Source organism: Rhinolophus sinicus, linkage group LG14 (genome assembly GCF_036562045.2).
Source record: "Rhinolophus sinicus isolate RSC01 linkage group LG14, ASM3656204v1, whole genome shotgun sequence".
NCBI classification, from domain to species: Eukaryota; Metazoa; Chordata; class Mammalia; order Chiroptera; family Rhinolophidae; genus Rhinolophus; species Rhinolophus sinicus.
The window spans coordinates 38,120,184-38,133,084 of NC_133763.1; the positions used below are offsets into that span (position 1 = coordinate 38,120,184).

The following is a 12,901-nucleotide window of genomic DNA, read 5'->3' on the forward strand; positions in this document are numbered from 1 at the left end:
CTCTCTCTCTTTCTCTCTCTCAGAATGAATTAATAAAGAAAAACATATTTTTAAAAAAGCTTATGCACATGTATATATGGTCTGCTGTTACATATTTTATGCTAACATAGATTTGCTTGTTTATAGAATTATATTTTGCAAATAAAAGAATGACAATGGATAGTTTGATTACTTGTCAATAAAGATACTTATCTTTCTTGTCTTTAATGCAAAATAGCACTCAGTATTGATCTCAATAAATCAGGAAAATAAGTAGTTTTGAAGCCCTGATTTTTTAGCATTGTAAGATATTCTGAATAAATACACAATAAAGCCCCTTTATTACAGAGTTCAAAATCAAGTTAGTAATAGAAAATAAATGGCAGAATTAAGGAGACAAGGTCAAGCTGAAGGAATGGCACTGGCAAGACCATAAAGTGAAACAACCAAGAGAAAGACCAGCGGCTTTGTACCCATTTCTATGTGCATTTCCAACTCAGTATGTGCAAAACTGAATTCCTAAACTTTCCTCCAATGCCCCTTCCCAACAAAATCTGCTTTTATGGCCCCCATTGCCATGTCGACTGCTCATCCGTCCAGTTGCTCAGACCCAAATTCTTAGTGCCATCTTGAAATCCGTTCTTTCTCTCATATCTCATAATCTGAAAGGAAACCCCACTGGCTTCACCTGCAATGATCTCCAGACTGTGATCACCACTCACCAATTCACTGCCCCCACTGTGGTCTGAGCCACCACATCTCGTATATGTTACTGAAGTCACCTCCTAACTGGTCATTTTGCTTCTGCCCACATTCTCTTACGGTCTGTTCTCAATGCCATAGCCAGTTTTCCTTTGCAAACACACTTGAGCATTTCACTTCTGTGCACAGAAAAATGAAGGTCCTTATGAGGGCTCACAGTGCCCTCCGGGACCTGAGACGGCTCTGACCTCGCCTGCTCTTTACTCTCTCCCTGACCACAGTGGCCTCTTTGTTTCTGTTCAAACATATCAGGTAACAACCCACCTTAGAAACTTTGCAAAGTTTCTCTCTTCTCTCCTGGAAAGCTCCCCATCTCCCTCATCTTCTTTAAGTCTTCTTTTAATTTTGATCTACTTACCGTGTTTCCCTGAAAATAAGACCTAGGCAGACAATCAGCTCTAATGCCTCTTTTGGAACAAAAATTAATATAAGACCTGGTCTTATTTTACTATAATATAAGACCAGGTCTTTAATATAATATAATATAATGTAATGTAATGTATGGAACATAATATAATATATACCGGGTCTTATATTAATTTTTGCTCCAAAAGACACATTAGAGCTGATTGTCCAGCTAGGTCTTATTTTCGGAGAAACAGGGTAGTCAACTCTGATCATGCACTTAAAGTTGCACCTCCAGATATTTTCAATCCACCTTCTCCCACATTTTATTTTTCCATAGCAGTGCTCACCTCCTTTTAAAATGCTATTAATCTACCAGTTTATTTTGTTTATTGACTGTGCCTCCTGCTGTAACGTAAGTTCCACAAGCGCAAGAGTTCTGTCCACTGATTTATTCCAAGAACCTAGAACAAATGCTCAATAAATACTTGTTGAATGAATTGCATGGATATTATATAATTCCGGTAGAAATTAAAAGCATAGATTTGGAGCCAAATTGTTTTACCTCTCATTTAAATCTCACACTTTTATACTATTCACAGTCTATTTAGTCATTACAGCAACAATATATGGTGGATAATATTATCATCCCATTTACACATGAGGAAAATAAGGCACAAGTAACTAAAGCAAATTTAGCAAGATCACATAATTGATACATATAAGCTCAGAATTTGAATTCATGTTACTTAAGGCCAGAGCCAGGGATTTCAGAGCTACTGCTCACAGAGAGCTGGCTCTATACCAGACACCCTCCTTGACTATTAGTTCCTTCAATCCTCTAAACCACCTTGCAAGCAGGAAAAAAAGATATCACTGAGGGCTGGGGGCACCAGAAATGGAGACAAGGAAGAACTGATTAATGAAGGGCAGAAAACTGCAATAAGCAGAGGGGCAAGATGAGCATATTCCCAGAGGAATGAAAGCACTGACTCTGTGAGTTAATAAACATACATTGAGTACTGGGGGTGGGCACACATTTATGTTATGTGTGTTCCAAATATATAAATAAAGCATGATGCTCAATGGAAAGTAGTTTACAGATTTTACAGCTTACATGCAAAAAAGACAAAGAGACATTTAATCATTATGTAGGATCAAAATCATTATGTGTGACAAATATTGTACAAGAAACTCAACGAAATGTTTGAATGCAAAGAGAAAGGAAAGATTCATTGTTTTTAGCGGGACATGAGAGAATATTTTACAAAATAGATGATACATGAATATGAGAGGCAATCAGGATTTTGACTAATAGGGGAATTTTTAAGGGCACTCCAGGCAGAGAAACGATCTGAGTGTAGGCACGGTTCTGTGAAAGAGCAAATGGCTCAGAGGCAGCAATGCATGCAGAACACACAGGGCAAAAATGAGGAGTGTGTACAAAAAGATAGAGGTTTAGTAATATTGTTGTAAATCCAGTTAACTTACAGAGAAATCTCAGTATAATGAGAAAAATAAACAGTGGGGGGAATAAAAACCTTCTAGTAGTTCAGGAAATTTTTAATCCTACTTTACAAATGCCGTGTGTGTGTGTGTGTGTGTGTGTGTGTGTGTGTGTGTGTGACATACAGGCTTAGGAGCCGTTGCACACATGGAAGCATCCCTGAGGGAAATCCAAGAGCCTGCTGACATACTCTTCTTCTCTCTCTAAATTGCCACATCATAAGTGCTTCACTTTTCAAGGAAACACAGCTAGACTCATTGATCCCACAGTAAAGCAAATTTATTCTTAAAAGACTAAAGTAAATACTGTAGCTTTAATCAGCTCTAAGAAAACATACCCAGCACTCCCCTCCCTCTCCTGCCTCAAGTGCATTTGAGGCAGTGCGAGGTCTAAATTTGAGCAGATAGATTTCAGTGGAAGTAATTACAAGCTGCAACATAATTTCCTTAAAACGACACACATACTAGACAAATACTTATTTGTGGTTATAGAGTGGGTAAAGTTACCATAAAAATAGTAGCACACCTTATAATAGTGCTGTATGCCATAATTTACCTTTGCTATATCTGAAGTGTCATATCTTGTTCCAGACTTAATATTTAGTAACTAACAATTTAATGTACAAATCTCTAGCCTAAGAAGCAGAATAATTAGAAGAGGCAAGCCCCCCTTTTTACATGAAAAAATGTAGCGAACCATAAAAAATGCCTAAGGAGAAGTGAGAAGTGATTTTTAGTTATGAAAAATGTAGGGCAATCTCAAGTAATACTTACAAAACATGCAGTAAACTCAATTCAGGTATTCAGAAGGGCAGGAGTGGATCATAAATAACAACACATTTCTCTTATGAAAGTAAATGCCATGAGCATAACCTTTGTTTGATGTATACATGTGCTCTAAAAATAGAATTAAAATGTAATATATTGTAAAAGATGCAGTCAAACCCATCACAAGTCTCCTCTACCATTAGTGAATGAGATGACAGAATATGGTCAGTCCTTTATGACTTCTGTTTTGGGAAAACATGAACATTGGGGCAATTGTCCTTCTGTTTTCTCACCATCCAAAATAAGTCTCTCATGAAACAACAATAATAATTACAAAACAAAAATATCAACAACAAAAAACATTTCCTAACGTTATTGAAATTATGGAGCTGTTGGAGTTATTAAATGATGGGTAATTAAACCAGAGTCGCTCAAGGATTCAGCTCTATGCTATAACTTATTGGAAATATTCCATATCATTTGAGTAGGGTTTCCAGGCGGAATTCCCGCCCCTCCTCAGGAATTTTTTTTGCTTTCCCATTCTCGAATCCCCAGAAAAGTTGGTCGGGAAATTGGGAAAATAGGCTCCTTGAACCCAGGTGGCTGGTAGCATCTGCTGTCAGTTTGTGGAAACGATTCATCGTGGAGAAAACACTTTATATCTCAGGATTCAGGAACCGGAAAGTGAAAAAAATTCCTGAGAATGGATGGGAATTCCCGCCTGGAAACCCTACATTTGAGTAGTTTATTTAAGCTCTCTGACAGCAGCTTAAACAGAGCAATAGGTAAGAGTCCAGAATACAGCTTACTTCAAAATGTCAGAGCTCATAAGACTCTTCCAGGGCAAAATCTATTTCTGGCAGTTGATATGAGATCTATCAGTTAAGGCATTAAAAATGACATTTGTGTACTTTTTCCAAGCTATAGCATGACCTACAAATGTGTTGGAACTCACAAATAAGACTCATAATTTAGATAACAGAAATCAAGTACACACAATCTATTTCCAATATTCCCTATCTTCCATTGTTTCAGCTTTTATTATTCTGATCAAAAATTGGAAATGAAAAATGTAAAAACCTAGCTCCTATCACAGGGCCCACCACACTGAATTCAGGAGGAAAGGAAGGAGGGAAGGAAACAAGTAGTGAGGGAAGGAGGGAGGGAGGGACAAAAGACAAAATAAAAACTTCTACCTAACCAGAGAAGTATTTAGTGTGGCCACACATAGAAATGAATTTGAAACATCCCTCCAAGAATTAAAAAATAAGGGAAATAAGATTGTCCTATGAAAGTGAAATGTTACAATCATCCTATAATCCCTAAGAGCAGAGATAAGCAAATTCACTTGAAACAGAATGATTCACACACATAAAGTCTATCAACAGATGTAATGTTTCATTGATGTCTTTGAAGAAAGAATTAGTTAATCAGAAGAGCAAGAACAGTCAAAGAATCAGTAAAAAGGACAGCCTGGAAAGCAAACTTTTCAAGGAGAACGATTGCCTGGGGAAGAGTTTTGCCGTGGACTTTGATCATTTTCTACCTTGGAGATGGATGCATCCGGCTGTCTCTGTCTCACACCCTTAGACTACCTAACTAATCCTTTTTGAGTTGCCAGTTTAATGACATTAGATAAACTTCTGACTAAAATGTAATTTCCATGTAGAATGTCTATAGGCTAAAATGTGAGCATGCCATTGAAGAAACACAAAGAGAGAATCTTGCACACACTAAGGCATTCAGTTTCACACCTCTATGAAGTAGGGATTACCATTGCTTTCATGTGACAGTCGAGGAAACTGCAGCGCAGACAGGTTAAGAAACTTCCTTATGGTCTAACAGCTGAAAACTGTAATACCTGGATTGGAATCCAGAATCCAAGCTCTAACTGCTGTATTAACTAGGCGCCCTCCTTACTGTTATTATCCTCATCCTTTAGATGAGCAGCCTGAGGCTTAGAGAAGGTATGTGGGTGCTAGAACAAGAATGTGAACTCAAGCACATTCTATTTAATAAGCTTTATGCCACAGACATAACCTTATGTTAAAAGAAAACATTATTATTCAAAATACTGAATTAGAAAAGTTAGCAAAACAAAAGGTCATATTCTCTTTCTAAATTCTAGGGTTACATTTTGTAATAAATTGTAGGATTGCCCCCATGGTCACACATTTCTTTATCCATCATCAGATTTGAGGATTTAAAACCCATTGCACCTTTTGTAGGTCTTTCATGTAAATTAGGGGCAACATATTCTCAAACACTGACTTGCTTATTCTTCAACTAATATTTTTGTATTTGGATAAAGTATACTTTGATAAAAATACCCACAATTCCCTTTAAAGTATCCTGTGATTTCTTAACTGAATTTTATTTACTATTCTGTTCTGTGCTACATGTTTTGCTGCCCAAGGAGCACTTGCCATGTGCAACTTCAATGGATTCTTTCTGATGTCCCAAAATAAATCAAATTATACAGCAAGCAGGGATATCACTAAAGTCTATGTAAATAAAGATATATAAAAAATTAAATATAACCTGTCATTTGCCTGTGACTATTGAAAGTAAAACCATTCATGTTGTTCCAAATAAAACTCCTGAGGGTCACAATTTTTTCTAAGAGGGTGGTAACTAAGAATGAACACTTTTTAACAGGGAGAGAAAAGGGCTTTTGAAGACCTGGTCAGGCCTATTCCCCATGATTCCTCTTTGCTTTACCATATCCCAGACCTGCTAAGAAAGATTACAGGACTTTCTTTCATCAGCCCATATACCACTGAGAGTCACTTCAAAGTGAATTGTCACAACACTGTGCAGTAGTCTGTAAATATATAAAGCATACTATGGAAGCTGCTCAGTGTGTGGTTTAAAAAAAGTTTTCAAACAGAGAAGGTCAAAGGCATAGCATCTCAAAGCCTTTTTGTTCTTTATTTTTTACTAATCATAGCATGATGTCTCAAGGAACCAGTTTCTGAAATTTTGGAGTCTTCCTTCCGTGACTTTCTCCTCATCTCCCCAACTTCCAATCAACTTTCAAAGTCCCTGGTAAATTGCGTCCTTCATATCACTTCAGGATTGGTTCAAGAGCTTAACAAGACTTCCTGCCTCAAGTATTGCTTCTCTTTAGTACAGCCTGTACAACACTGATAAATTAATCCTCTGAAATCTGTAATTTCTATAGTGCAGAGTCGTTGCTCAAAAAAACTTCACTTGTTCCCCAATATCCATATAATGAATCCAAACTTAGTGTCCTCAGAGGAGGAAATGCCTGCTCACTTAAAACAATCTCTATTCTAGTCAAACTGGTCAAAATACCATCTCTCCTCTCTCTTCCAAAACAAAATCTCACAGACCTTGATAGCTTATTCACTGACTTAAATCCCACTTCTGCACTCCAAGGGTCAGCTCTTCCTGAATTCTTCCTGCCGAGCTCCAGGCATCAGGAATGTTTTCATCCTCTGGCTTCCTGAAGTTTGCTCGTCTTATTGCTCGCTTAGACAGCACCTCACAGATATTGCTTTCTATTGCTAATTTTGTTTTTATGTTTATATTTTGAATATCTGAACAGTGTAAAAATCCTTCCACAGTATGATTCATGTCTTATATGCTGTTATATCTCCAACATTCCAAAACAGAGTTAATAAACGGTAATTTAACAATTTCAATGCTAATAATGGCCTTGATTTAATCTGTTTATTTCTTGTGTCTATAAAAGTATTTATGCCAAAGGCAAAAAAGATCTATTAGGAACGTTTTAGAGTGAACTCACCATGATGTAGGAGGTTGACTAGATGACATCTAACATCCATATTTTGTCTAAAATCCCATACTATTCATAAGTCCAAAGTCCTTAAAAAGGTTAAAAGTGATGAATCTAACTTTCGTACATGTTATATAACTTATATCATTCTATCTTTTTAGTTAAAAAGAAACAAACATAAACACTTCTATGTGTAAACCTAGCATAATAGAAAGAAGTGTAAGTCCAGGTCTCCAAGAAATTTATAGTCTTATTCTCCAATAAGTTATACACACACAAAAACCTAAATTAACAACAAATATCATATGCTAAGTAGTTTAATATGAGGACGAGATAAAAGAGTCTTAGAGTTGCTTAAAATTTCATAATTCTCTGGAACGTTAAGTGTTCATAGAAATTGTGTTTCTATCTGAATTATCTTTTATCTTTTATGACTGATATCTAATAATCTATGAACTCAATTTGACAGACCCTCCCATCATCAGTGAGATGTTGGTGAGGATGTAGAGAAAAGGGATCCTGTGTGCACTGTCGGTGGGAATGTAAGTTGGTGCAGCCACTATGGAAAACAGTATGGAGGTTCCTCAAAAAAATAAAATATAGAACTATGTTAGGACCCAGCAATCCTACTTCTGGGTATTTTCCTGAAGGAAACAAAATCACTGTCTTGAAAAGATGAACATCTGTACTCCTATGTTCATAACAGCATTAGTCACAATAGACAAGAAATGGAAACAACCTAAGTGTCCATGAATGGATGAATGGATAAAGAAAATTTGATACACACACACACACACACACACACACACTGAAATTTTCAGTTATAAAACAGAAGGAAATCTTGCTATTTGTGACAACATGGATGGACTTTGACAGCATTATGTTAAGTGAAATAAATCAGAGAAAGACAAATACTATTAAAAAAACAAACAAACTCATAGAAATTAGTGGTTGCAAGAGGTTGGGGGTCAGGGGTGGGAGAAATGGGTGAAGATTGTGAAAAGGTACAATAGTGCAATTATAAGATAAATAAGTCCTGAGGATATAACATGCAACATGGTGATTGCAGTTAATGATACTGAATTGTATATTTGAAAGTTGCTAAGAAAGTAGAACATAAAAGTTCTCATCACAAAAAAATACGTTTGTAAAAAAAAAAAATACTAGATTAGTACAGCTCTTTATATAACACTAAAAGGGTTTTTTACTAAATGTAATCATACATCTTGTGGAAAATCCGAATATTATGTTTCTATTAATTTCTTAATATAAACAACAATAAGATTGCTACTGTGACTTTTGGGGACTCATACAATCATACGATTGTACCGCCTCACATTTTATACTATAGAAATTATTGCCCTATACCATGATAATACATGTTGAAATTTATCATAATTAATATCATTTTGATATGAATGGATATTTTAACAAAAAAAGAATGAGGGTTAACAACTAAAATAGTAGTCATAGTAGTGAGTCTTCCTTCGTTTCTTTCTCCCTCCCTCCCTCCCACTCTTCCATCTTTCCTTCCTCATTTCCTTTGTTCCTTCTATTCTTGTTTATTCTGATCAAATCATTCTCTATGTCTTTATCTGTCTTTCCTAGCAGCAAAAATATCACACACACACACACACACACACACACACACACACACACACAGGTTTGTGTAAGCCATGACCCTGCAGGTAATCATAGCATATGCCTCTGGAATATTGACTAAGAAAATTGGGATTAATCCATAATGAGAGAGAAAAAGAATAAAACAAATTATTTCAATGTCAGATAAGAGCGTTAGTTATGGATGTAACTAAAGCACATTAAAGGGGTTAACAATTAAAAGTAATGACTATGGGCAAAAGGAAAAGAAAAGATTGATGTGTCATTTCCCATAATCAGATGCCAGAATACATTTTGGTCATATAATAAACACCATTTTTTATTATCACTGAAGTTTAAAAGATCATGAAGACATGATTTTCATGAAGCTTGGCTGAGGAATTATACATACTGAAGAGAGCTGGTCTTACTTTAACTTCTTGGAATGCTTAAGCTCATCTTCTCAGGACTATCCTAAGAGAATCTAGTAACACCAGTTGTTTTCTTTAGAAGTACAATTAGCTACCTGAAACTAACACGTAACTATGCTGATTAAATCATCATTATATATATTGTCTCATGCATAAACAACTGTCCACTTAAATTTCTTTCCATGATTATATTTTCATTTGTATTGAAGATGACCATCTCTTATAAGCAATCACCTTGGCCCTCAGAAGCCTATGGTCCAGCAGGCTAGTAGGGAATATACATACATACATACACACATACATATAAGGTCGGACAATTAAGTTCGCCACTCATTCCACAAAAAGAGCTACATACCTCATTGCTGAATATCACTATGGTCACCTTCGAAGTACTCCCCTTGGGAAGCTAAGCACCAATGCCAGTGCCTAGTCCACCCTTCAAAGCAATTTTGGAATTCTTTTTCTGGAATGGCCATCAGAGCTGTCGTCATATTAACCTTGATGTCCTGAATGCCATCAAAATGTCTTCCTTTCAATATTTCTATTATTTTCAGGTAAAAAAAGAAGTCATTGGGGGCCAGATCAGGTGAGTAGGAAAGGTATTCAACTACAGTTATTTGTTTAGTGGCTAAAAACTCCCTCACAGACAGTGGCGTGTGAGCTGGTGCATTGTCATGATGCAAGAACCATGAACTGCTGGCGAAAAGTTCAGGTTGTCTAATTTTTTCACGGGGCCTTTTCAGCACTTCCAAATAGTAAACTTGGTTAACTGTTTGTCCAGTTGGTACAAATTCATAATGAATAATCCCTCTAGTATAAAAAAAGTTAGCAACATCGTTGCAACAAGTTTGTGAACTTAATTGTCAGACTTCGTACATACATACATATAAACATATAGACATATATGGCGGGGAGGAAGAAAGAGAATAAGATATAAAGACAGAGGCATGGAATTTTAACACCGTGGAATCGATATAATGAGAATAAATGTTTTCATCTTTATTAAGGTATAATCGACAGTTTGTAAGATATATAAAGCATCCAATGTGATGATTTAATATATGTACATTGTGAAAGGATTCCCCCATCAAGATAATCTATACATTCATCATCTCACATATTTTCACTTTTTTTGTGTGAGAACATTGAAATTCTAATCTTTAGCAAATTTCAATTGTACAATAACTGTTATATATCAAACTTTTTTTCACTCATTGAAATCTATTGCAAAATTTTCATTCTTAAAATTGTCACATGCACCATGAAGCATATTCTTAAAAAGCAAATTTAAACAATTGGAAATGACAAACCTAAAAACCAAAGTGAATTTCATGTTTGTAGTATGTGAAAATAGCCTAATATCCAATAGTCCAATTCAGAATGTATTAAGGATTATGTTTTTGAAGTAAATTCATTACTGACCTTCCTGTTGGAAGCATACTATAATTCTGTACACAATGTTCTTAAAACAACCTATGAGAGCATCTTAGTAACATTTTAAAATATGCCTTATAGGGTTGCAACATTGGTTCCAAAATTGTTTCCTGGAAACAATAATCAAGGTCCCCAATCACTCTTTTGTTAATATGCTTACCCTGTTTGAGGATTATTTTCTATCTTCTGTTTCATTGATTCTTTTCGGACATTGCATGAGCTCAGATGTGAGTTTTCAGGTTATGTGACTGAACAAACCTCTTGTGACAGCCTTCAAAGGGACACACAAAACGTTTCTCCCAGCGTGGATACATACACGTGTACGCAAATTCAAGTCCAGGGAAAAGCGCACTGATAGAGCCTCTCTGGAGTATGAACCACAACGTGTCTTTTTAGTTTTGAGCTCTCATAGAATGCTTTCCCACATTATACACACATGAGATCTCGGGGACCATGAACGCGGATATGCTTTCTTAGGGAAACTCTAGTCTTGAACTGTCTTGTGCATCCATTGTGAGGACAAACATGGAGCAGCATATTCTTTATTTGTGCTTGGCTTATTTCCAGCAAATTCTGCAACCTGTTTAGAATCTGATGAGTAAGTGCTGGGTATTGCTCCAGGAGGAAGCTTCTTGCCTGTCGTGTATTCAGAATGCTCAGCTAGTGAAATATCTCCAATAATTTGTTGAGGAAATTCTTTTTTCCCCTCTTTTTCCATGCATTGCAAGGAACATTCAAGAAGTGAGCTTGCTGTAAGAATCTGTTGAGAATACTCTTGTTCTGATCCTTCTTTTGAGCTGTTGAAAGACTTCAGAAGTATGTCCTCTTCCAGGAGGGGTTCAGAAAACTCACCTATTATTGTGCATTCTGTGTAACAGTCAGAGAAGGAATTCTCTTCACCACCTGATGGCTAGTCTCCTGGTGCCCATCTTTATCACACAAGGTCCACAGCATGTCAAGAGGTTCCTGCCACGCTGGCACTGGCGTGGCTGGATTTGGTTTATCCCCAGGGAGGGCTCTTCTCCCCAGGCCTTCCTGTCTGCGGGTCATTTCCCTTGTGTTCAGTTGCTTCTCCGTGTTGTCCTGCCTGCTTCCTCCTTGAAGGTTTGCACCAGGACTTATCAGGCACTTCCAGAGAGCAGTGATCTCGGGAGGTCTTCAGCAAGCACCTGCAGACTGTCAGTCTATGAAAGGAAGGTCCTCTTCAGTCTTAGTCATACATCCCCACTTAGTACAGTTGTCCATGCTGCCTGTGAGGCACGCTGATATTTCCTATTCCATTTCCTTTCAAAGGTAGGACGAAGAAACTGCTATTCACGTTCCCAACAGCAGTTAAAACCTTAATTTTTTTTTTTAAAGATTTTATTGGGGAACGGGAACAGGACTTTATTAGGGAACAGTGTGTACTTCCGGGACTTTTTTCCAAGTCAAGTTGTTGCCCTTTCAATCTTAGTTGTGGAGGGCGCAGCTCCGCTCCAGGTCCAGTTGCCATTGTTAGTTGCAGGGGGCGCAGCCCACCATCCCTTGCGGGACTCGAGGAGTTGAACTGGCAACCTTGTGGTTGAGAGAGAGCCCACTGGCCCATGTGGGAATCGAACCGGCAGCCTTCGGAGTTAGGAGCATGGAGCTCTAACTGCCTGAGCCACCGGGCCGACCCAAAATCCTAAATTTTTAATAGACATAGATAGAATAGTCAAGACAAGCTATATCATTATGGGCCCCAGATAAAAATAAAAATGCATATTCAAAAACGATTAGCAAAATAGTAGAATATTAAACCAAGCATGGCAGCTTTCTGAGAACAGACCCTATGATTCTGCACAGGTCATATGTCCATAAGTCAGATCTGTAGAGGGGAAAAACATTTACAACATTTGCTCATAACCCTGTATATTTTCATGGGTCAGATTAAAATAATTATTTATCTAGGTCTCAATCTCATTCTAGATCCACAGAGCTAGACCATTTCCATCCCCGTGAATCAGTCTCTGAGTGTTTATGGCCAACTGCCAACAAGGTACGGTTTGGGCAGAAGAAAAAATAGTAAAAAATTAATAGAGAAATCTCTGGTCCATTGGTATAAGTAGATCTTTTTAATAATATATAAATAAAAATACAATTTAAAAAAAGGGTTACAAAATATTCTTTTAGCAAAGTATGATGTTAGAAACTTTTTACCTCACAATAATTATTTAAACAATATCACTAGAAATTTTGAATGGCCCTTTAATTTATAGTTGCTTTACTTTTATATGTCTCAATCACAAAATATATTTATTTCTACAATATGTATTACTTAAATCAACCATTTAGG

General features: G+C 36.7%; 1 protein-coding gene and 1 long non-coding RNA gene across 3 annotated transcripts in view; both read right to left on the reverse strand.

Moving 5' to 3' along the window:
• Nucleotides 1-12,901, reverse strand: part of LOC141568678 (uncharacterized) — a 201,321-nt gene that overhangs the window by 74,532 nt on the left and 113,888 nt on the right. The gene's annotated exons all lie outside the window — the stretch shown is intronic.
• Nucleotides 10,157-12,901, reverse strand: part of LOC109459349 (zinc finger protein 42 homolog) — a 28,654-nt gene continuing 25,909 nt past the window's right edge. Inside the window, 4 exon segments of the mRNA XM_019753723.2 lie at nt 10,157-10,885; nt 10,888-10,935; nt 10,938-11,116; nt 11,118-11,497. Of these exon segments, the coding sequence (XP_019609282.2) occupies nt 10,809-10,885; nt 10,888-10,935; nt 10,938-11,116; nt 11,118-11,497 (684 nt within the window). The 3' untranslated portion in view covers nt 10,157-10,808.